The 25,683-nt window shown below is 34.3% G+C and overlaps 1 protein-coding gene across 1 annotated transcript in view; it reads right to left on the reverse strand.

Moving 5' to 3' along the window:
- Positions 1-25,683, reverse strand: part of MALRD1 (MAM and LDL receptor class A domain containing 1) — a 513,794-nt gene that overhangs the window by 289,370 nt on the left and 198,741 nt on the right. Inside the window, exons 24-25 of the mRNA XM_053573250.1 lie at positions 24,759-24,972; positions 2,192-2,439 (exon numbers count right to left, since the gene is read on the reverse strand). Of these exons, the coding sequence (XP_053429225.1) occupies positions 2,192-2,439; positions 24,759-24,972 (462 nt within the window). The remainder of the gene's footprint in view (positions 1-2,191; positions 2,440-24,758; positions 24,973-25,683) is intronic.

Genomic DNA, 25,683 nt, shown 5'->3' on the forward strand with positions numbered 1-25,683 from the left:
AATAGTTCTTCTACGGATTAAGTTTTCCAACATGAGTTCTACGACCATTGTGAGCTGCCCTGGCACTGGTGAAACCTAGGTGGCATGACTCATTTGAGAGACAAATAGAGCCTCGGCACCGTCTTGAGTTCCGTCAACAGACCCCAAAGATACGAGCCCCGCTGTGCGGCACACGTCTGCAGACACACTCATGGCTACAGACAAGGCCAGCCTCCTGATCTGCTTTTACATGTGTTTACATGCGTTGTCTTTTCTATGCAATGGATTTTATGTTTTATAGCTCAGTAAATACTTCCCTATCTCCTAAGGTCATTTGCTGAACGATTCTATCATGTTAACAAGCAAACACATCACCAGGTTGAGCTCCCGATAATGTGGCGTGATCACAGGGTGATGAGTCTGAATAAAAAACTACTAAGTACTAATTCTTCTGCAGAACCATTTTTGCCAGAAATTTCAGAGTTAACTGAAAAACCTGGTCCCTTTTCTCATCCATCTCTCTGTGTCCCTCCCATAAAGCAACCCCCTACCAAAGGGGAGAAAAAAAATCAATTTTCTTTGCTTAAAGGTATTTCACACAGTGGAGGGGCAGAGGTGAATCTCATAAAAATTGGGGGAGGTCACCTGCTTATCCAATAAACATGTTTTTTAAAAATGAGAAGCCCTATCATTCCCAGCAAGACCTTTCCTCCTCTGTATTTAATCGATATCATAAATATTCATAAAATGAACCATTCATCATTAATTTTTTGACATTTCTTCTAGGCATAGTTCATTATTCTCACACAGATGTTTAAAACAGTGGGGACTAGAGTTCTGGGACCAGGGGAAGAGAGAAAGATAAAATCCTTAGTTACTACAATACGAAAAAAAAGAAAAAACCTTTTGAACATTTTTCAGAGGAAGTGACTGCACAGAAACGCTCGGAAGTCATACTGGGATTTTTCATATATTGTGTTTAATATTTAATTAGTTATCTAAGACTAAAATGAATTTTTGGTTTTCAGAATATCTATTGATGGATAGAGCTAAATTTATGGGTACAGAATCAAGGTATATAAAATCTTATGTGCTTGGGATTTAATTTTGAGAAATAAAAATAAATCCCAAACCTCAATATGCATTAAGGCTTTGACAGTGGGAGAATGTCAAGGCTGGTCAATGTGTCTCCTGCCCAGGGTTAGGGCTTTCTCTGGTATGGACACAGGCACAGCAGACTAGTACAATTTGAAGACGCTAAAGCTTTAAATCACGTAACTGTCTCTCGGGCTGACTTTATCAGTGAACAACTTTCTGGATATAAATGGTTCAAATGCTGAGGAAACACCATCATCACAACACACGGGGATCTTATGGGGATTGCATTTTTCAGTATAAATATAAATAAGGGGCATTTTCATTTATATCGGTCTCTTGTAAGCAAGGTTCTTATGAAGTCATCTCTGAATGCTTAATTTATATTATACATAAGACTAAATTGATGGCCTACCTAGTTGATTCAAATCTTTTACGAACTATAATAAAATGAGCAAACAATAAATAAAATTAAATGGATACTTTGCAAACTTGTAGTCATCATATGAGGCTGTTTGGCCCAATGAGCTATATAACCCTGTTTGTATGTTTAATATTCCACATACATAGCCTGAAATTTTCTCAAACTAAAATGAAGCCATCTTTTCTTCCTACCTATAGAAATTCTTGTACTTGTTCTAGAGACAGGTTCAGTTTTTTTGTTTCCATAAAGATTTCCTCAACTATTTTATTGTGGCTCTATCTCTGATATTAACTTGTGGAGGTATTTAATTGTACCACTTTCTGCTGTTTAAGTTGCTTTTCTGTTGGTAAAATTTTCATAGGTTTGGCAGGTACTAATTTCCTTATGAAGAAGCAATCGGTCTACTATTTTCTTTATATTACCCAAGGTTATGAATAATCATGTGATTCTCCAATAGTTTCCAAAACTCCAATATCCAAGGAATTTATTCATAGGAGAAATTCTTATAATCATTCTAAAAATCTTTCCCTTTCATTTTTACTTTTTCTTTTTTCTTGTCCTGTGTATATCTTAAGTTCAACACATTTAAACTCATCCTTGCTCTGGCCCTGGCCATTCTATTTTCTTCTGTATTTTAGTTTATCAACAGTTGCTCACAGTATTTCTATTTGGTTTTCTAGTTTTTTTCCATACCTTGCAATTTTTGCTTCTTTTACTTATAAATGGGCTAGAAATTCTGGCTGCTCTCATGGGCTGCTGAGGGAACAAGCTCTTTATAAAGATGTAATGACCGGATGAATTTCCTAAGGTGTGATCTGCAGCGGGTTCTGGGCCCAGGGTGGGAATGCTGCCTGCTTTCAGATTCCAGTCCAGGTTTTCATCCTGCCCCTGCTCCCAGGAACAAAGATCAAATTCAAAATCACAGCGCCCACTGGAGGTACCTGGAAAATATTTTCAAATTTATGTTAGCAAAAAAGGAAATTTGCTGACTTGAAAGCATGCGATCCAAAATTACACTGATTTTTCTATACGATGTAATATTCAATACTTACAGTACCTGACGATACTATCTTGACAGCAACATTTCAAGAGAACATTTTAATATCTTCCATGCACTTCTTTCTATGCTTCATATAAATTCATTTCATCACAAATCTGGTCCCAGTCTCAAAATCAGTAAGAAAATACTTCAGCATTACATACATCCCCTCTCCCTGCCTAAAAGCTACCTATTAAATTGGCCAGGCGTGGTGGCTCACACACTCTGGGAGGCCAAGGTGAGTAGATTGCTTTCAAACCAGACTAGTCTGAGCAAGCGCAAGATGTCATCCCTACTAAAAAAAAAAATAGAAAAACTAGCCAGGCATCCTGGCTCACACCTGTAGACCCAGCTACTAGGGAGGCTGAGGCAAGAGAATTGCTCAAACCTAAGAGTTTGAGGTTGCTGTGAGCTGTGATGACACCAGAGAACGCTACACAGGGCAACCAGTGAGACGCGGTCTCTACCTGCCAAAAACACCTATTAAACCAATGTAATTTATCTTTTATTTCTTCTTATTGTTTCTCAGGTCTTGGTAACAAATATAAGTAGTTCATTATACTGTAATACAGCAGAGCTTGAGAAACGTTGCCTTACGTAAAATTATCATAATCATCATAATCGTTTTTAGAACAGATCTTCACAGTAGAGATATTTGTGACACAGAAAGGGTCAAAGATGAAATGATTTGAATTAATTTATTATAATAAGTTTCAGAAATTAAATATGTTCAGTTCCAATATACCAAACTGTCATGTATATTTTTGTTGTTAGTGCTTATTTATCTTCATTTCCAGGTAAGTAGGAATTACATATATATTTTTTAATAATGCTGCAGTAGTAAAGATGTTATAAAACTGAGAATTTTGGTAGAAAGGGGTCATGTCTGATAAAATGATATGTTGAGGATACTTTTGCTACTGTTTTTAAGTAAATACGCATGATCCTGCCTAGAACCAATAAGTGATCGATTTGATCGTAAGTAACAAAATGTATTGTTTAGAATTCTTTAGTAACAATATTCTTTATTAAGTTCCACTTGAATATTAAAACTTAAATATCTCTAAATTCCTAATTACATGTGAGATAGTGTCCAAAAACTGAAAATAATTGAGAAGAAAAGTAGCTTTTGTTACATGGTGATATGTAGTCAGATAAATATTTCTACTTTAAAGAAATCTCGTTGAACAATTGCTAAAATTGTTTAAGGTAATTTTATCTAAGTGAGAGTAAGAATGATTCTTCCAGCAAAATACTCCTATATTGGGGACCTATCTCCAATAATTGGCTAAGGACAGGCAGACAGCCGCCTGGAAACCACAGCAAATCCTGGATGAAAACTCTACCCTATTCTGTTACCCTTAAAGAATTTCCAAATTCTGTTGTGCCTGTCATCAAAATAGTGTTTTCCTGCATGGATTACAGTTACCATAGGTCAGATAAAATTGTTTAAATACACAATATAAATTCTATGTTCTTTGAAGCTAATAAAGTAGATCACATGAAAAGCTAAGTTTTATCATTGTCTGGATCACTTTGGGATATAGAAAGCAAGACTTCAATGCAAGTTAACTTCACTACATTTCCCAGCAAACAACTTGCCCAAATGAAAGATGGCTTAACACGATCATAGATTTTTTAGCTTTTAAAAGAACTAAAAATAGATAGATTTGAGAAAACATCAGGATTAATATGCTTTTTAAACGGTATAATTTAACAGTCAGGATTAGCCTGATTTCTAATGCTTTCAAGGACAGAGACAAATTTTCTGTCATAACTTAAGTCAGCAAATCAACAGTATGTCAGTTTTTATCCAACTGCTAATTTATTTTTCAAACGTCGTTTGAAATGTATTTTGTAATTTATTCTTCCCGGGAATAGACTGTAACACTTATCACCTCTGTGAGTTCATACTACTGAAATTCCCCTAAGTATTCTTTCAGAGAACTAGGAAGCAGGTCTCCCTAAAACAATCATGGACCCTAACTGAGTATCTCATTTAGAATCTGAACCAATCTCAATTAGAATCTTGGTTAAGAATCACAAAATGAGCCGGGAACAGCGGTTCACGTCTGTGATTCTAGCACTTGAGGAGTCTGAGGTGGGAAGACTCCTTGAAGCCAGAGGTTCGCGACCAGTCTGAGCAAGAGTTAGACCCTGTTTCTACAAAAAGTAGAAAAATTAGCAGGGTGTGGTGGCTAGTCCCCGCTATGTGGGAGGCTGAGGTAGCAGGATCATGAGAGCCCAAGAGTTTGAGGTTGCTGTGATGATATCACGTTACAGTCTAGCCTGGGCCACAGAGTGAGACCCTGTCTCAAATATATAATAATTATTATTATAAAATGAAGTAACTAATTCAGTTGACCCTATGCTGGAAAATTTAGTACTCTGTGAGGACTAGATTACCATACACAGCAACATCATCAAGAGATGCTATTCAAATAAGGAAATAACGTGTGTTACTGAAAAACAGATTTGATTGGTTTTTCAAAACCTTACAAACACTGCTGTATCTCTACAAGGTAAATCTTTTTTTTTTTTTTTTTTTTTATCTGTACTGTACTTTTGAAAATATCTTTCCTTGGAAAGTTTAATTCTAATACGTCAGTGGGGAAAATGTAACAAGGAAGCTTAAGTTGTTTTAAGTTCATATCATTGTGGTAATTAGGAACAACTTATAATTTCACATTCCATTATTTCCCATAAGACAAGCACCAGATAATCATGTGAGCTGATGTCCATTCCTGGCAGTTCACAGCACCATTAATGCCCCAGCCTGACTTGTGTACCGCCAGAAATAAAATGATCCACTTTGTCAATAGCTGTCTCATTGAACTAGTTTCTGCCTTTCTGTATGCTATAATTTGTCACACTGATGGATATCTTTTTAAGTATAAAATATGTTTCATTTACAAAGACATCATTAGGCCAGGTGCAGTGGCTCACACCTGAAGTACCAGAAGTTTGACAGGGGGAGGGAGGGGTGAGGTGGGAGGATCACTTGATGCCAGGAGTTCGAGATCAGCCTGAGCAGCATAGTGAGACCCCACCTGTACAAAAAATAAGGAAAATGAGCCATGCATGGTGGCGCCCACATCAGTATTCCCAGCTACTTGGGAGGCTGATGTGGGAGATCATGTGACCCATGGGTTGGAGGTTACAGTAAACAAGGATAATTAGAAACAAGCATAATAGATCATTAGACAAAGCGTAATTAGAGAGGCTGGTTTCTGGTTCCAATGGGGACACTTTCTTACTGCCCTAGCTGGGTGATTTTGAGAGTTGTATTCCTTTTCCAGGGTGACATAACAAAGTACTACAAACCGAGTGGGCGCTCAGATGAATCTCTGTTGACACAAACTTATTCTCTTTTCTCTGTTGTTACAGGCTAGACAGTGGAGATCGAGGGCTTGCAACATCACGCTCTCTGATGTCTTTGGAGAAGAATCCTTCCTTGCCTCTTCATAGCTTCTGGTGGCTTCGATACGATGTCTGTATGTCTGTCTGCACACTTGTGGGATATGCACACATACCACACTGGCATTCTCCACGTCTGCCTTTACACCAGCTTCCCTTCGTAAGAAAGTGTCTGTGTTCAAAATTCCCTCTTTTTATAGGGACACCACTCACTGGATTGGGACACACCTTAATCTGGTATGATTTTATTATTTATTTATTTATTTTTGAGAGAGTCTCCTTCTGTTGTCCCCATTGGAGTACCATGGCATTATACCTCACAGAAACCTCAAACTCTTGGGCTCAAGTGATCCTCCTGCCTCAGCCTCCAGAGTAGCTGTGATTCTAGGTGCCCACCACAATGCGCTGCTATTTTTTGTTTGTTTGTTTTTTAAAGATGAGGTCTTGATCTAGATCAGGATGGTCTTGAACTCCTGAGCTCAAGCAATCCGTCCGCCTCAGCCTCCTAGAGTACTAAGATTACAGGCATGAGCCACCATGCCTGGCCAAGTATGACTTGATTTTAACTACATTGCATCTGCCAAGGCTTCTATTTCCAAATAAAATCATATTCTGAGATGCCAGGTGAAAAGGAGTTTTGGGAGATCTCTACAGCCCAGTACTGAACTGTTTACCTTTTTAAGCTAAGTCTCTTGGGCTTTTGAGCTATATGTATATAATTGCATCATTTGAAAGTAATTATAATGGCTTCAGTTTGATTAATCAAGACCAAAGAAATGAGTATTAAATAGTAATATCAATAGCAGATATTTTTGACATATTCTTGATTTTCATAGAAGTAGCTCCACTGCTCCCTACATTAATTTGACAGGTCATCTTTAACATGTTAAAGTAATACAAATCTGTGCATATTATAAGAAATGGCTGCTTAATTGAAATGAATATTTTAGCACATATAAGTTGCTTATGATTTTTTTAGCAATGCATTTGGTTAATTTATAGATTATTACATTAAAACATTCATAAAATGTTATAACAGTCTCATTCCAAACTACACAATCTAATTACTGAATTTAGTCAGCTGACATTTTTTAATGTTTTTGCCCATGTCTATTCAAAACAGCCTTGAATATTACTTTTCTAATTTTTGGAGGCTTCATTATCCATGATGTATTAGCTTCATAAAGTAAATTCTATCATTTCACGTGGTTGATAGTGTTTCAGGACATTATCAGTTCACTACAATTTGATAGAACTCAGCCCTCTCTATCCCAGGAGACAAAATTGTAGAATATTTGTTGATATCTTTATTTGACAGTTAATGGTCTATTCAGATTTTTCGCTTCATTAGTTAATTTGGTAACTTTTCTCCTAGAAAATTAACCTTTTGATTGGCATTTGTAAATTAACAGAGAGTTAATGGTCTCCATAACCTTTTGATTTCCCTGTGGCAAACTTACATTTATTTTGTGTTTTTCCTCTTATTTAAACTAAAAAAGTTGTAGATTTTTGTTTACTTTATCTACCTTTAAAAATAATATACTCTGGGACTTATCATTACAATTTTCTTTTGTTTCTTAAGATAGTATGTCTCATTTCTGATCTTGATATTATTTTTCTAACTTTATTTTGAAATAATTTCAAACTTACAGAAAAATTGCAGGAATAATGGAAGTATTCTTAGTTGACCCTTTAACCTAAGTCATGAATGTTTATATTTTCCCCATTTTCTCTCTATATATACAGATAGGCATACCTCAGGGATACAACGTGTTCAGTTACATATCACTCCATAAAAAGAACATCACAACAATTTTGCACAACAAATTGTACCAAGCTCATTTTGAACTTTTCTCTTCCACACACTTTATACTGGCTCTCTAAAGAACCCTAATTCATTTATGTTAAGAATGATATTTTAAAAGCCAAAATCAATGTTAGTAATAATGTCATCACTCCTAGACTATGTCAGCGAACAGAGCAAGCACATAAATACTTATATATGTGTAAATATGTGTCTACATGTATTTCTCTATCTACCTACCTATCTACCATGAGTTTGTATAGATATCATCGATTTCAATCCAACACCATACATTAATTTTTGTAACTGTATTCTACCATGGTGAAGCCTATTGTAAAATTTAATCAAATATTGCATTTAATTGCTCAAGTCTAGAACACGCACAAAGTATTCTAGTTTCAGAATGGCCAATCTACACCACTATGAAAAGTAAGCCAACTAATTAGAATTCAATATTTGTCATATTTTTTTAAGATACCATTTAAACACAGATGCATAAAATTCACAAATCTTATGTGCACAATTTGATGTTTTGACAAATACATACACATCTACCCCAAACATAGAACATTTACATCACTCAAGAAAGCTCTCCCATGCTCCTTTCATTATATGTCTGTATATTTAGCATAGACCTGTCATATTTTAAAAGGAGGATTTCCGAGGTTTTAGGTATCATCATATTGAATCTATAGATGAAAATGGAAAGAAACTGTAATACAAGCGACCTTGTATTCCTAGTTTACAAAATGTTTATCATAAAGGAGTATTGAATTTTATCACACTTTTCTCTGAATGAGATCATATAATTTTTCTCCATTGTTCTGCTAAGTTAGTAATTTACATTGTTTGATTTTTTTTTTTTCTTTTTGAGACAGAGTCTCACTATGTTGCCCTCGGTAGAGTGCCGTGGCAACTCGCAGCAACCTCCAACTCCTGGGCTTAAGCGATTCTCTTGCCTCAGCCTCCCAGTAACTGGGACAACAGGCACCTGCCACAACGCCCAGCTATTTTTTTTATTGTTGTTGTTGCAGTTGTCATTGTTGTTTAGCTGGCCCTGGCTGGGTTTAAACCTACCAGCCTCAGTGTAAGGGGCTGGCTGGCGCCACTGTGCCACGGGCGCTGAGCCTGTATTGTTTGATTTTTGAACATTAAGTCAAACACATTCCATAACAAAAAACATTGCTCAAGATTGGATATTGGTCTTTGAATTCTTTTCTTGTAGGTTTTTGTTTAACTTTGGTGTTAGCTTCCCATTGGCATCATAAAATGCTTTGGGAAGGAACCCCTTTTCTTTTACGTCCTGAAAACCTTTGTGTAAGTAGGCATTATTTTATTCTTAAAAGTTTACTAGGTTTCAATAGTGAAGCCATCGGAACTTAAATTTGGGTTTGTGGAAAACTATCTTATTATAATTTCATTTTCTGCAATAGAGTTTTATTTACAATTATTTCCGTTTTAAGATTTTTAGAAGTTATTTGCTAATTTATTCCAAGATGTTGAATTTTTTTAGAATAAAGTAATTATTCACAATAATTGTGTCTTACTATTCTTTCGATTATTTTTAAGTTTTAACATAATTTTTAATCTCAGCAGGATTTCTGTTGATATTTACTCTTTCATCCCTGATATTAGTGTCCCTTTAAAGTTTATTACGTTAGCTCAGCATTTCTTAGATTTATTAACTTTTCAAAGAAACAAGTTGGGGTTTTAAATATTTTTCTATATTTTACTATTTATTATTATTATTTTTTTCTTTTTTTGCAGTTATTCAGCCAGGGCTGGGTTTGAGCTCGCCACCTCCAGTATATGGGGCCAGTGCCCTACTCCTTTGAGACACAGGCACCGCCTACTATTTATTACTTTTTCTTGGTGCCTACATCTTTATATTTTCTCCATGTAAATACTTTCTCAACTTTCTAAATTAGACACTTAGATCATTGATTTTAGATTTACTTCCTATGTTTTATAGTACAAATACTTAATACTATAAATTTCCTTTTAATCGTTTATTTAGAAGTAATTAGAATATTTTATTCACCTGTGAATTTCAATCATCATTTAATCAATTTAAAGTATTTTCCTCATTTCTCTTCTGACTGCTTTTTTAGATGCAGTGATTACTTTTCAGCAACTTATTTAGAGATTTTATATTCTATTATTAACATATAGTCTGCAGATGGTATAACCAGACAAGATATTAAGCAATATTTAATGTTTTGGCATTAGGCTTGCTTTTTATCCCAGCATATGATCATTTTTGTTGAACATTACTTCACACTTGAAAAGACTAGGTAGTAAGGCTCTAAGGTGTACTTTTCAATAAATAGCTAAATTAGATCAGGGTAGTTACGAGTATTACATAGTATTCAGGGAAGAATTAATGAGAGAAGTGATTTCTCTATGATTATGTTTTTTTCTATTTTTCTTTAGTTCTGTTAGATTTTATTTCAGGTATTTTGAGGCCTATTACATATACATTGGTGACTGTCATGTCTTTCTGATAAATTGATTACTTTGTCATAATGAAATATTCTATCAACTATTATGTTCTTTATCTTAAATCTGTCTTCATACAAATTTAGATGCTGGAAATTTCTCATATTGATGATTTGAGAAAAATATTTTTTAAATGTCGAGGATGGGTTTAAAGTAAAAGGATGGATAAAATACACCATATTATTGGATTATGCTTTTATTTATGCCAATCAGAAATCTCTGCATTTTAATTAGTGTATAGAGGCTAGTTACACTGACATAATCAGTGTTATGGCAGAATTTCAATCTTGCTTTTTTATTATATTTTTCATTTGTTGTTATTCTATTCATCTTTCTCTGCCCTCATTTGAATCTTTTCAAAATTGCATTTTCATTCCTCTATTGAGTTTCTAGCTACATCTTCTTGCATTTTATTTTAGAGGTTGGTCTAAGGTTGCAATATGTATACTTAACAATCTTTGTAGAGCTAACATTGTTCTTCTGCAAAATATGAGAACTTTTGAGTAGTTTAGCTCCACTTAAATTCTATGATCCTCTCTGACCCTATGACCCTTTCATTTTATAATTCAATTTCCTGAACTTTATATTTCAACAAATGGTTTTTGTGTCTTTATATAAAAGGCAAATAGCTCTATCTATTATATTTCATCTTTTCTTGTAAATTAATTGGCATCTATAATAAAAAAGAGTATCAGAGAAGAGAGAAGACACATGTTACCTTATACACATGAAACAGGATATCACAGGCCTGGAGTTATCAAAAGTATGATATGAGAATTCTACGGTCAACTCTACATCCAAAAATTTGACAATTTAGATGAAATGGACCAATTCCTTCCAAAGCACACTTACCCAATGCAAAAGAGATAATTTAAATAGCATCCTAACTATTAAAAAAAGTGATCCCATAATTTCAAAATGTCTGAAAAGGATCCAGGCTTAAATTATCTCACTGGAAATTCCTGACAAATTTTTAAGGTACAGAAACTAGAAAGGAAAGCTTTAAAGGAAAGCTTTTTACTTTCAGATAACAGGATGTCTACCAAAAAAGACTCTTAGACATGTACTATAAAACTTTGAGGCTACTCGGGAGGCTGAGGCAAGAGAATCGCCTAAGCCTAGGAGTTGGAGGTTGCTGTGAGCTGTGACGTCACAGCACTCTACCGAGGGCGATAACATGAGACTCTGTCTCTACAAAAACAAAGCAAAACAAAACAAAACTTTGAGAACAAATAAATAAGTCAGAAAGGCCACAGAACACAAAACTGACATACAAAAATATAAAACTTTTGCTTGATACTAGAAATAAACACAAGTAAAAAAATTAAAATATAGTACCATTTATAATCATTCAAAAATAAAATACTCAGGTATAAATCTTATAAAATATGTACAGGATTTGTATGCTGAAAGCTATAAAACATGGATGAAAGAAATCAAAGATCTAAATAATGAAGAGGCATATTATGTTCATGAATCGAAACATTCAACATATTAAAATATTTCTTCTCCCCAAATATATGTATATGCTTAAAGTAATTCTTACCACAGTTATATAAAATTTTTGTAGTGATATATTTTAATAAAATATAACCAGAAACCCAAAGGAATTAGAATAACTGAAACAGTTTCGAAAAAGAAGAATAAATTTGGAGGAATTACTCTACCCAATTTTAAGATTTTTATATAGTTCTAGTTATCGAGACTATGTTACTCTGGTGGAGGAACAGACACTTGGATCAACAGTACAGAATAAAAAACCCAGAAATAGCTCCACACAAGTTCAATCAACTAATTTTTGACAAAGGTGAAAAAGCAATTAAATGAAGGAAGGACAATCTTGTTACTGATGCTGGAGCCACTGGAGAGCTATAGGGGAAATTATAATAATAATAATAAAGAATTGTGACCAAAACTTTATATCTCATACAAAATTTAATAAAATGGATCACAGACTTAAACATAAAATTTAATACTATACACTTTTTGAAGAAAACATAGGAGAAAATCTGGGCCCTAGAAATTGGTAAAATGTTCCTAGACATGATATTAAAAGCGTAATCTCTTAGACTGGAGGAAAGATCAATACATTAAATTTCATCAAAATGAAAAATGTTTGCCCTGCAAATGATCCTCCTAAGAGAATGAGAAAAACACTCTACAGCCTGGGAGAAGGCATTTCCCAAGTTCACACATCTGTCCATGTTTATGTAAAGAACTTGCAAACTTCAACAGTTAAAAACAAAGTCAAATTAGAAATGGGCCACAGGCCTGAAGAGATATTTCACCAAAGAGAATATACAAATGGCAAACATACACACATGAAAAAAAAAAAACAAAAACAAAAACAAGATCCTATTTCGCTGAGTTACCAAGGAAACTCAGATTAAGACCATGATGAAATATCATTCCACACTTTTAAGAATAGCAAAAATAAAAATAATATAGCTACATTACTAAATGACCATGAGGTCATGAAGAAACATTGTCTCACGCATTACCGGGGGTCATCTGACACGATACTATTGCTCTGGAAAATAACCCCATGGTTATATTACACCCTGGAATATAACTTTGTGATAAAAATGAACAAATTGGGTGGCACCTGTGGCTCAGTATGTAGGGCACTGGCCCCATATATTGAGGGTTGCGGGTGAAACCCGGCCCCAGAAAAATTGCAACAACAACAACAAAAAAATGTTGTGGTGGGCACCTGTAGTCCCAGCTACTCGGGAGGCTGAGGCAAGACAATCACCTAACCCAGGAGTTGGAGGTTGCTGTGAGCTCCACCACAGCACTGTACCAAGGGTGACACAGTGAGACTCTGTCTCAAAAAAAAAAAAAAAAAAAAAAATGAACAAATGGATCTATAACATTAAACAATCTGGATGTATCTCAAGAGGATTGTGCTGAAAAAAAAAAAAAGACAGTCTCAAAGGTCACACACTATATAATTCCATTCATATAACTTTCTCAAAATAAGAAAATATACAGATAGAAAACAAAATAGTGGTTTCCCAAGGCTAGGAATGATGGGAGAAAGTATAATTATAAAGGATTATCTCAGGGGAGATCTTTGTGAAGGTAGACTATTGTGATTGTGGTGAAGATTACACAAATTTACACATGTAATAAAATGCTATACATATATACTGACCCTACATCAGTTTCCTGGTTGATACTGTTCTGTAGAGATATAACCGCTAAGGGAAACCACATAAAGAGCTCGCAGGATTCCTCTGTACTATCGTAACTTCCTATGAAATCATGAGCATTTCAAAATTCAAAGTGAAAAATGTTCAAATTATTTTGTGATTATCATTAGGAATTTAGGATCTAGTGATTTCATTTGTGTTTTCTTATTCTATTAAGTAATAACAAAAAATACTTTAAAGAAAACTTTCCATAGGGAGTTTCACAGAATAACTGTTCTACAAGGAATATGTTTGTTTCTACACACATAAAAGGGGGTTTGAGGGGAAAGAATTTGGAAAATAACAATATTTGTTGCAATCTTTTAAAAATGCATAATGTATGTTACATGTAAAACATTTAGAAAATATGGTTTATCCCAGCAGTGATGCAGAAAAGGCCTTCACATATAGTTTTTTTTTTCCCTTGTTAACTACTTGATTTTATCATTTGGAGACTGTTACCCTAACATGTGTCACTTAAAACAGTGTGTTAGTGACAGCAGGAACCACTGTTGATAATTTTGGAAATACAATGGGAGTGTGTTCTGAGCCCCACTCAGCTGCTGCAGCCTGTAATAATGAATTCCTGACACTTAGGACAGTGGATCCTTCCCAGGGAGCCTGCCTTATTTAACATTATGATACCTGACCTACTTTCAACCATAATTTCTCAAAGAAAACAAAAGCTATTCACAGTCCATGGTTAATAAAGTCTCTGAAAACACCCTGGTTGTTTTCAAAGTGGTGTATTGTTTTCACGAAAGCCCACGTGGGGATCAGTATTTGTGGTTGACTAAATTACCTCCCCTACTCCCTGATAAAAGCACTTTGAACTTACTCTAACTCTCACGAAATGTGAATGGCGATGTACTGATTGCTTCTACTAAACAAGGATCTTCACAATGATTCATGTCGTATCTTGGGTTTTCTTTGCTTTTGCTCCAGGTCCACTTATATTGGAGATGCCTAATGCTTATGAAATAAATAAATGAAAAGGAAATCTGGCACTAACATGTCGGGTAATGTGAGTGTTAATTAAAAAACACTTGCTTAAATTTTAAATGATTGTTGACTAAGAACAAAGCAATTATCTAGGTCAGTGGTTTTCAATACCCAGTACCCACAATGGACACTAGTGTACACCCTCCTCCAGGGCGGTCTACTCTATCCAATTCATTCTGCCACAACTCAGCACCAACTCTGAAGTGACAAAAAATGTTTCAGATAGAACACTGAGCCGAATATAATATCGAAATAATATATATTTATAATACCTATACTCTTACTAAAAGATTAACACTTACAGCAACAAACCAGAGCCCCTTCTCTCCTAAAATTCATCTATTTATCTGAAAATTAGAGAATTCTGCAGAGACAAATGAGAGAAGGTACTCAGTACGTACATACCCACTAAATCTTGAATTGAATGCATTTGAAATAATTAAATGTATCAAGAAAATATATATAGAATGATTTAAAAAATAAAACACTAGGCTGAGTGCAGTGGCTCACTCCTGTATCCTAGCATTCATGGAGGCCGAGATACGTGGATTGTTTGAATTCACGTATTTGAGACCAGCCTAAGCAAAAGCGAAAATCTGTCTCTATTAAAAAAACAAAAAAGTGAGGCAAGAGGATCACTTAAGCCCAAGAATTGAAGGTTGCTGTGAGCTATCATGAAATAAAAATACATAAATAAATAAATAAATAAAACACTAATTACTGCCAATGATTACAATCCAGATATATTTGTTTATGCTAATAAGGAAATAATACAATAATAGCTCCGCCTCCTTATCAAAAAGTGTTTTCAAAATTTTGAGTTATTGAGATCAGTGTACTCAAATTTTAATGCACATAAGAATCACTTGAGGATATTGTTAAAATAAAGCTTATGATGCAGTGAGCCTGGGATGGGGCCTGAGCGCTGATAAAAATACCATTTCTCTGTGGACCGAGATTTGAGTTGCTGAGTTTAACTTTTAGTAGTATTAAATTTCGCATTGACATGACATAAAAGCTAATGACATTTTGAAGAATATTTCATGCCACAGGGGAAAAATGCATTTAAAAATATTTGTAATAACTTTAGTAAGGTTGCTATTACATAATGAATTCTGCGAGTTTCGCTTACTTTTTATCAAATGTTCTTTCCGTTCCTCCTCTTTCTCCCCAGTCTAGGCAGAGTATATTTTCCCATCCCACTGATTTGGGGACGTGGATCTGAGACTGGTCATGGCTAGGCAGGTGTTTGAAGGCATAAAAGAGAACAGGCACAAGCAGAAAATAGACATATCCCTGCCTGTTTGAATCTATACTCTGTGTTCTTGCTTTTTGCTCAAAGAACATGCCTACATAGTTGGATCAGAAACACAGGAATCAGGCCTAAGATGTACTCACAACTTGGTATCAAACCCTGATAAACTCAAATCATAGAACCTCACCATCTAGAGGGTGATTTTTTTTTTTGTAGAGACAGAATCTCACTTTATCATCTGTGGTAGAGTGCCGTGGAGTCACACAGCCCACAGCAACCTCCAACTCGGGGGCTTAGGCAGTTCTCTTGCCTCAGCCTCCTGAGTCGCTGGGACTACAGGCACCCGCCACAACTCCTGGCTATTTTTTTTGTTGCAATTTGACTGGGGCCAGGTTTGAACATGCCACCTTCGGTATATGGGGCCGGCGCCCAACTCACTGAGCCACAGGCGCCACCCATAAGAAACGATTTTTAATTGACACTGAATTTTGCTGTGATCTGTTACACAACATTATTGTCAAATAGATGACTTATAAGGAAGTTAGTACCTACAATGGGTACTGACATAGAAGTTACCTAAAATCCATGGCAACAGCCAAGATGACAGGTAGCATAGAGAACTGTTATAGTAGATTGAAAATACGGAGATCTGTGTTGTATAACATAATAACATTTGATAAACTGGTTGCCTAAAATATCACGGAAAGCAGAAAATGTATTTAATTAGATTGCAAATTTGTGTGAGGATATTTCTGGGCAAAATGTTGGAGAATAAATTGGTTGTTACTCACTGCATTTTATAAGATTCTATGAGAAAAATACAAACTCATGGCTGGGTGTCTTGGCTGCTGTCTGTAATTCTACCACTCTGAGAAGCCAAGGAAGGTGGAGCGATTACTTGAGCTCAGGAGTTTGAGACCAGCCTCAGGGAGAGCAAGACCCATCTCTATAAAAAATAGAAAAATTCAGTTTGCATCCAAGTCACTGCACCAAAAAAAAAAAAAGAAAGAAAGAAAAATTAGCCGAGCATTGTGGCAGGCATCTGTAGTCTTAGCTACTTGGAAGGCTGAAGCAAGAGAAAGGCTTGAGCACAGAAGTCTGAGGCTGCAGTGAGCTGTGATGACACCATGGCACTCGAGCATGGGGCAATAGAATGAGGTTCTGTCTCAAAAAAAAAAAAAAAAGAAAGAAAGAAAGAGACAGAAAAATATAAGCTTGGAAAAGAACTGAACAGGAAGCAAACACATATAAGAGAGCTAAGAGATAGCTTAGAGATACTGGGATATTAAAATTTGGGAAAAAAATCTTTATTTGATCAAAAGTGTGACTATTAAAACATATCATCAAAAAAAAAAAAAACCCAAACAAACAAAAAAAACCCACTAAATCCCTATGAAGACATGGGCTCAGGTTAAAGTTAAATTAAGTGTAGAGCTAAACACCATTTTTCAGACCTCTGATAGGAAAAATATCTTCCTAGACAGACTATTATTTATAGTTCAATAAAAGTCTGATGTGCCCAAAAACCTGTAATTAAGTTTAGAGGAAAAGGCACATCTCAAAAAGAATTTTAGTGGGTGAGAAGCATCCCATATTGCAGACCTCGTAGGTGGGAAGCCTGCAAAATCAGGAGTGACATCAGCCAAATGGTATGGGAGGCAGCTCTGAGTTCTGTTCAGCCATCGAAACATCAAAATGGAAGCAGAAAATGTCAGAATCAATTTTGTGAGAACTTTGGAAAGCAGTCAAGAGTTTAAAGTGAGGAAATGCTAAAGAACAAACCTAAAAGTGTTTTGAAAAATTCTCTACAATTTCTTATAGAAGATAGAACCAGGGAGAACGAATCCTCCTTCAGTCCTTCTACTACATCAGCGCTCTAATATCAAAACCAGAACAAACCTCCATGTGGGTCAAGTCAATTGCTTTTGCAAGTTTTGAGATACACAGAAATTGAGAAATATGAAATCTGCATGGATTAAAACAGATGAAGCCCTCCCAGCAACACCAATAAGCTGAGCATGTTGAAACTTGCTGGGGTGAACCAGAAAGGACAGGGTCAACTGTGTTTCTTGGAAGTGAAATAATGAATCATAACACAGTCGGTCTCAACCCTTTTATAGTGACCTATGGATAAGAAAAGAGAACTAAAGACCAGTATCACTCATGAACATGGATGTAAAAATTCTCAAAATATTAGCAAATCAAATCTAGTAACTTATAAAAAGCAATTATATACCATAACCAAGAGGAATGTATTCTAGATTTGCAAGACTAGATCAACATTAAAAGATCAACATCAAGAAAAGAAGAAAAATCACAAAATCATATCGCTATGTGAGAAAAAGCATTTGATAAAATCCAACACTCATTTATGATTAAAAAAACTCAGCAAAATGAAAATAAAGCATTTGACAAAACCCAACACCTGTTTACGACACAAACTCTCAGCAACTTCAAAAAGAATAGCTATAGAATAATCTATAGCTAATATCACAGTTGAAAGCTTTTTATTTTTTTTTTGGCTAGGATCAAGAACAAAGCAAGAAGTTTTCTCTGACAACTCCTTTTCAGGATCACATTATAAATCCTAGCTAGTACAATATAAAACAAGAAAAAGGTAAAGGTTATACAAGTTTGGAAGAAAGAAACAAAACTATATCTTTGGTTACATGTGACATAGTTATGTATTCAGAAAATCTAAAAGAATTGACAGGAAAAAAATCACAGAACTAAAAAGCAATTATAGTGGGTTGCAACATGCAAGATTAATATACAAAAGTCAATTGCTTTCTTACATATCAGCAATTAACAAGTGGAACTTGAAACTGAAAACACAATTCCATTTATATTAGCATCCTCTCATCCCCAAACGAAATACTCAGGTATGTGCGTAATAAAATATGCATCAGGTATATATGAATAAAGCTAAAAAAAAAAAAGCTATAATAAAACAAACCAAAGAATGACTAAATAAATGGTCAGATATTCCACGTTCATGATTAGAAGCACTCAAGTTTGTAAATATATTTATTTTTTCCAGTTTTATCTTTATGTTCAATGAAATGCCAATAAAATCTTAACAATCCATAAAATCCTAAAATCTGTGGATATTCACAAACTGATCCTAAAGTTGATACAAAGTGACAAAAGATCAAGAATAGCCGACACAATAGTGGAAAACAACAAAAGCACCAGACTGATGCTCCCTGACTTCAGAGCTTACCATACAGTTATGGTAATCACAATGGCAGAGAGAAAAAAGATCAATCAAAGAGAATACAAAGACTAGAAGATGCATGAAAACATGGCCAACTAATACTTGATAAAAGAATGAAGGAAAATCCATGGACAAAAGATAGTCTTTGCAATAAATAGTGATAGAAAAACTGAACATCTACATGCAAAACAATGAATTTGACAAAGACTTTATACTCTTCTGCTCAAAATGGATCACAGATTTTAATGCAAAATACTAACCTGTAAGAATTCTAGAAAATAACATATAAGAAAATCTAGATGATCCTTTGCTATGGCCATAGCTTTTTAAGTACATCAAAGGCACAATCCATGAAAAAAAAATTAATACACAATTTTCATTAAAATTAAAACTGATGCTTTGTGAAAGGCACTGTAAAGAAAATCAGAAGATAAGCTACAGACTGGAAGAAATTATTTGCAAAAAACACATCTGAGAAAGGATTGTTAATTCAATGAAATAATTTGATAAGGAAATGGACAAAATAATCTGGCCTCACCAGAGAACATATACAGATGGCAACTAAGCATGTGAAAAAATGCTCAAGATCAGATGTCATTAGGAAATACAAAAAAAAAAAAAAACAATGAGATACTATGACACATCTATTAAGATGACAAAAATCCAAAACACTGATAACACCAGGTGCTGGCAAAGATGTTGAGTAACAGAAATTCTAATTCATTGCTTGGGGGGGATGCAAAATGGTAGAGTCACTTTGGAAAGCAGTGAGTGTAGCAGTTTCTTACAAAATCAAAGTACTCTACCATATGAGCCAGCCATCATGCTCCTGGATATTTACTCAAATGAACTGAAAACTTCCATCTACACAAAAATCTACATAAGCATGCTTACAGAGCTTTATTCATAAAGGCTAAAACTAGGCTTTATTTATTCTTTTATTCTTTATTTATTCTTTATTCATAAAGGCCAAAACTAGGCTTTATTTATTCTTTTATTCTTTATTTATTCTTTATTCTTCCCAAGAAGAAATGAGCTATCAAGTCAGGGAGATAACTTAAATGCATATCACTAAGTCAAAGAAAGCCATCTGAAAAGGCAACACATATGTGATTCTACCTATGGAAGACACTCTGAAAAAGGCAAAATTATGGTTACCCTAAAAATCAGTTATCAGGAGTTTGGGGAGAGAGTTGAAAAGGTGGAACACAGGAATTTTAGGATAGTGCAACTACTCTGTAGGATACTAGGATACACATTACTATATACAGAAGGTGCAAAGACATGTATACACATTTCAAGAAAGGGAGAAATACATTACATTTGTAACACTCAAGTCATACTTGACTTTTGCAATTACTAGTGGTGCCCAAACATGACCTGTGCTCATCTTTTGTTATTACTATATAGTATTACAATTTTTAACACAGTTATTTCCTTTCTTAAAATGTGTATACATTTTTTGATTCCTTCCTTATTTGACAAAATCCATAGAATATACGACACCAAGAATGAAACCCGATGTAAACTACGGACTTGGGGTGTTAATGAGTCACTGTAGGCATGCTGATGATAGGAATTCCTCCACTACTATATGGGCCATTGTCAGCAGGGTGAGGCTGTGGGTTATGGGGTCAAGGGATATGTGAATCTCTGTATATACTTCCCACTTAATTATGTTGTTGACTTTAAATCAGCTATAAAAATAAAGTCTAGTAAAAGTAAAAATCATAAAAAGACACCCTGCAGAATGAGAATACTTACAAAGCATAAATTTGATAATAGTTTAATATCCAGAATTTTAAAGAACTCGTATAACTCAAAAACCAAAGATAAACAATCCTACAAAATATGAGCAAATAACTTTAGTGGATATTTCTTCAAAGAAGACAAACAAATGGCAATGAACTTAAGAAAAATGCTCAATATTATTACTCATTAGGGAAATGCAAATTAAAACTACAATGAGATTCTACTAAATACCCACTGGGATGTCGATAACAAATAATATTTAAAAGGAAAACAAGACGTCTCAAAGCTCCTCCAAAAATTTGCCTAAATACCTTTTTATCTAGACCTATCCATGCCATGCTAATTAATATTCATATTTCAACTTTCCCTCTCTGCTCCATTCACAATCTCCCTTACTTTACATTCTGCTCTCAGCACTGATCACGTTCTAACAATCTGTATGATTTTCTTGAGTGTTAGCATTATCCTGCATATGCATATATGTATTTGTATGTGGTTGTATATTATTTCTCTGTGTGTGTTGAAAAAAGAGCAGACAATACATTGTTTAACGCAAGAGCATATGCTCACGAAGAATAGGATGTTTTTCCAATTCATTTAATAATGTATATACCACACATCTCAAACATTGCTTGACATATAATGACTCCTCAATAAATATCTATTAAGCAATTTTAACATTTTTATTTTCTCTGTCTTTTTTTGTGACTGCATTTTGCAAATTTTATTACTTTATGAATCTTCTCTATCTCAGATTTGTGTTCTATTTCATTACTGTGCATCTTCAACTGATTGGTTTCAACTATAATTATTCAAGGCAATAGATTTGTCTTTAAATATAGAAAAAAGATCCAAATAATCTTTAAAGGCAATAATGTCTTTAAATATTAAAAAAATCCAAATAATGCATAACATAACCTGTGGCAAATGTTTATTGGGATATGGTTTATTCAAAGTATTTTTCTCCTAACTAACTGAGATTTCTAGGTAATGTCTCATAATGGACTTCCAGCCTAATTGAAAAGGCATATTCTGTATGACTTTAGTCCATAAAATTATAGAAATCTATTAATATTTAAAAATATGATCCTTTTTGTTTCTCAGTAAATATTGTATGTGTGCTTGAACAGAATAGGCATCTAGTTGGTAAAAAGTATTACATATACCCAACAGGTTCACATTACTGACTAATTATGTTTATCAAATATCTTGATTCCTCACCTATAACAGTGTAGAATTAAATTATTTGATAATGCCTAAGATATTTTGAATTATGTATTAACAATAAATACGCTAACTAGAATATGTCCAGAAACAAAAAGATATATGGTTGTTTTCCATACAATGGCAGAATTATGTTTCAATAAAGTTTTAGAGTTTATAGATACATAAATCACTTTCTTTGACTATGTCCTACATTTTAGCAATGTTATTCAGATCGCAAAACCATAAATAAAATTTTCATTTTTTCTAACAGACTTTGCTTTGAGTCTACACCGATCTACAGAAAGATAAAGCACCAGGTACTCTTGTATTATAAAAGATTATTTTCTGTTCCATAATCAAAGAGAGTCTAGTAAAGAGTTCATTTCTTTCATTCTTCTGCTTTTCCTAGATGGCACATTTCTACTTAATCGCATTTTTAAAGTTTTTTTAGAGTTGTGATACATGTTCAATCTTCTACTTAGAATTCTCAAAACAAAACAAGTAACAAAGACTTGAATTTAAGCCCAGACATTTGGTTGGTTGCCAGCTATACTTTTGAAAATCGTTGCTATGGTAATTCCTTTAATTTTGTCTTTCTATTCTTCTGGGTTTAATTAGAGCATCAAAGTTTAGAGCATACGCAGGATAATAATACCACTCATAATTCATAGAGCAGATTTCTAGCCACTCTATAATTAAAACATAACATTTAAGATCAGTAGATTGCGAATACAGTTGAATTTTTTTTAATAAGGAATGTTATGTAAAAAGAAATCATTCCCTTGTAATGAGAAGCAATGCTAAGTTCAAGTTCATTCTAACATTTTTATTTGTTTATCCTAGGAGGTAAAAAACTTTTCTTTTTCTATTCAGTTTTTGGAACTCATTCAGCTTTCCTGCTCTGTTATTACTACTAAGAATATGTTCACTCAAAACTAAAACAAAGAGATTTATCAATCAGTTCACCAAAAAGCACCTTCAGGTAGAACTTAGCCTCTGATTAATTTTGCCTTTAGGTTTCAACAAAAGAACCACCAAGACAATACTCAATGTATTTCTCATCTCTTTAGTATATTAGCATTCTTCCTCAAACACAGATAGAAAACTCTCTCAAATATTCATGAATTTAGAGCCTAACAAAGTGAAGAAAATTTTAGCCAGAAATCAATTGATAATTAAGTTCTTAAAAATATTTCATTAAATTGTATGTCTGAGAAAGGGATACGTTGGAAACATTACAAATAAATTCAAGTGTTCTCTGTACCTTGTTTAACTGTTAACCCAACAGATTTGTGTGCTATTTACATAAAAATGGCCATGAAGAAAATATAGAAGCATTTGATGCAGAAAATAAGTAAAACTGTAGCAGAAAATATTCATAAGGTAAAGATAAATATTAATGGACAATTCCAGATGAGCCAGTATTTTTGCTTGGTTGAGATATATAACAATGAACATGACAAAAAATCCAAAATTGAAGCAATGTATTGTCATATGACATAAATAGGGCTTCAAGTTTGATAATTTTTTAGACAGTAAGTTTTGTTTTTAGTGGATAGAGTGATTGCATACATGTATGGGGTACAGCACAGTGGTTCAAGACACTGTGTAGTGATCATGGAAATGAACATACCCGTCATCTCAAACACTTGTCGTTTATGTATGGTGAAAACATGTAACCTTTTTTTTAAGGATTGTTTTTTCACAGAATTGGTATGGTAGCTAGGGCAAAATATTGCATCAAAACTCAAAGCACTTATATTCTAGGGCCACCTCTGTCAGTACTGGTGTTTAAAACGTTGACAAAATTTTAACCCACTCTTGTTGGCCGCTTCATCTATTGAAAGTTCTGATAGACATGATTGCAAGAGGGACTTTACCTAACAATTGCAATCAGTGTAACCTGGCTTATTGTACCCTCAATGAATCCCCAACAATAAAAAAAAAGAAAAAAAAAAAAAAAGAAAGTTCTGATAAGACCCATCCTACTTACTTCATGAAGATCAAGTGGAAAAGGGATTTGAGCATTAAACGTTCTATAGAAACATGAGCTCCATCCACTGAAGTTGCAACTTCATATTATATAGAACCATCCAACCAACCTTCCAGGTTTGGCGTCAAAAAGCAAATACAATCTAACTGGAATATTCTAGCTCAGAAATTATTATAAGAAGTAGTGGAATAATCTGTCAACTTTCATTCTGACAAATTTGGGTTCACATCATTTGCAATGAAATGAGGCAACATTAGTCTTTGCTGCACAATTTTTCAGGGTTACCCTAATGACTACATACGGCTCATTTAGGGAAAGATATTTTAATAGGTGCTGTTTATTATGGGTTGATTTCCTACAACATTACATAGGTGACATGTGTCTCTCTGGAGAGATTGCTTTGCCTATTTTATAAACAGGTATTTATCAGGATATAGATTTTTTAAATTAGATTTTTCACAATTTATCACATCTGATAATTTACACAGAGAACTGACAATCTTTTGAAACATCAAAGCATGGAGGTTTATCAACCTTACCAACCCTATGTGAACTGGCTTTGATAATTATTTTGCTTGTCTTTATTTTTTTTTCCAAAAAAATTTTTTCACATGGTAAATAATTATTTCCATGTTTTGAAGACACCTGTTTTCCAATTTGTCTCCAATTACTTCACACACAAAAGAAGCCAACAACTAATTTATAGTGATTATAAATATATTGCTGAGGGGGAGAAAGGGATGCATTTATACTGTTAAGCACCTTATCTGTCTTCACTGTTGCAATACATATACACTCCATGTTTCAACAATGAAAAAAGTCACATCAGGAAAGGCTGAGAGGGTTAAAGCCGAAGAAAGAAAATAGAACCCCTTTACTTACCGCAAATCAAAGTAGTCTCATCTGAGTTATCAGCACAATCGTTCACAAAATCACACAGCTTGTCCTTTGCAATGCAGTGCTTGTTAGCACATGTGAATTCTTGGGCAGTACATTTTCTGTCTGGGCCGAGTAAGGGGGAACAATCTTGAAAGGAAATGTCATCCACAGCTACATCACCGATGTAACTGACACCACGTTTTGCCCTGAAGATAATCTTGTTAAAAAAAAAATAGGAAAAGGCAATTATAATTGAGCTGAGCTGTCAATTAAGAGATTCAAAACTTGGGCAAACACTAAACATTAAGTATATCAAGTTTGAATTTGATAAAAAGAATTTTCCTGTGATGAAAGTGACCAGGAATCTGAAGGTCATTCAAGATCTGGGTCATCCTCAATACCTAAGAAGGTGGGGAAAGGCAACACCACGGCTTCAGGCCTAGGTTTTTAGGATATGGGGCCAGAACATGGCCAGGAGTCACCAACTCAACTTGCCACCTCTGCCAGCTATCACATCCCAAATGAGACCAGGTCATATCTTAGCACTTCATCACACCTGGAAGTAGAATGTCATCACGGGACATTCAGTACAAAGAGAAAGAAGATAACAAGTATAACTTTTATTTTGCTCAATTCTGACCATATCCCAGATACGATCACCTCAACAATTTGAAAGCTAAAAGATAGCATTCTCAATGCTGTAAGTTTTTTTTTTTTAAATTGGCCATATCATTAGAATTGAAATGATTTTCAGTTGCCTTTGGTTAATGTATGTAATGAACAGAATCCTCACACATGTATCCCACATGTATTGCTGGACAATGATTTCCCACATATGTGGACTTAAGTAGAATCAAAAAGAACAGAGAGTAGGAAGAGTTGTTGATGACTGTAGAAATTCCATTGTTCAGTTTGTAACAATATCACT

This window comes from Nycticebus coucang, chromosome 20 (genome assembly GCF_027406575.1).
Source record: "Nycticebus coucang isolate mNycCou1 chromosome 20, mNycCou1.pri, whole genome shotgun sequence".
NCBI classification, from domain to species: Eukaryota; Metazoa; Chordata; class Mammalia; order Primates; family Lorisidae; genus Nycticebus; species Nycticebus coucang.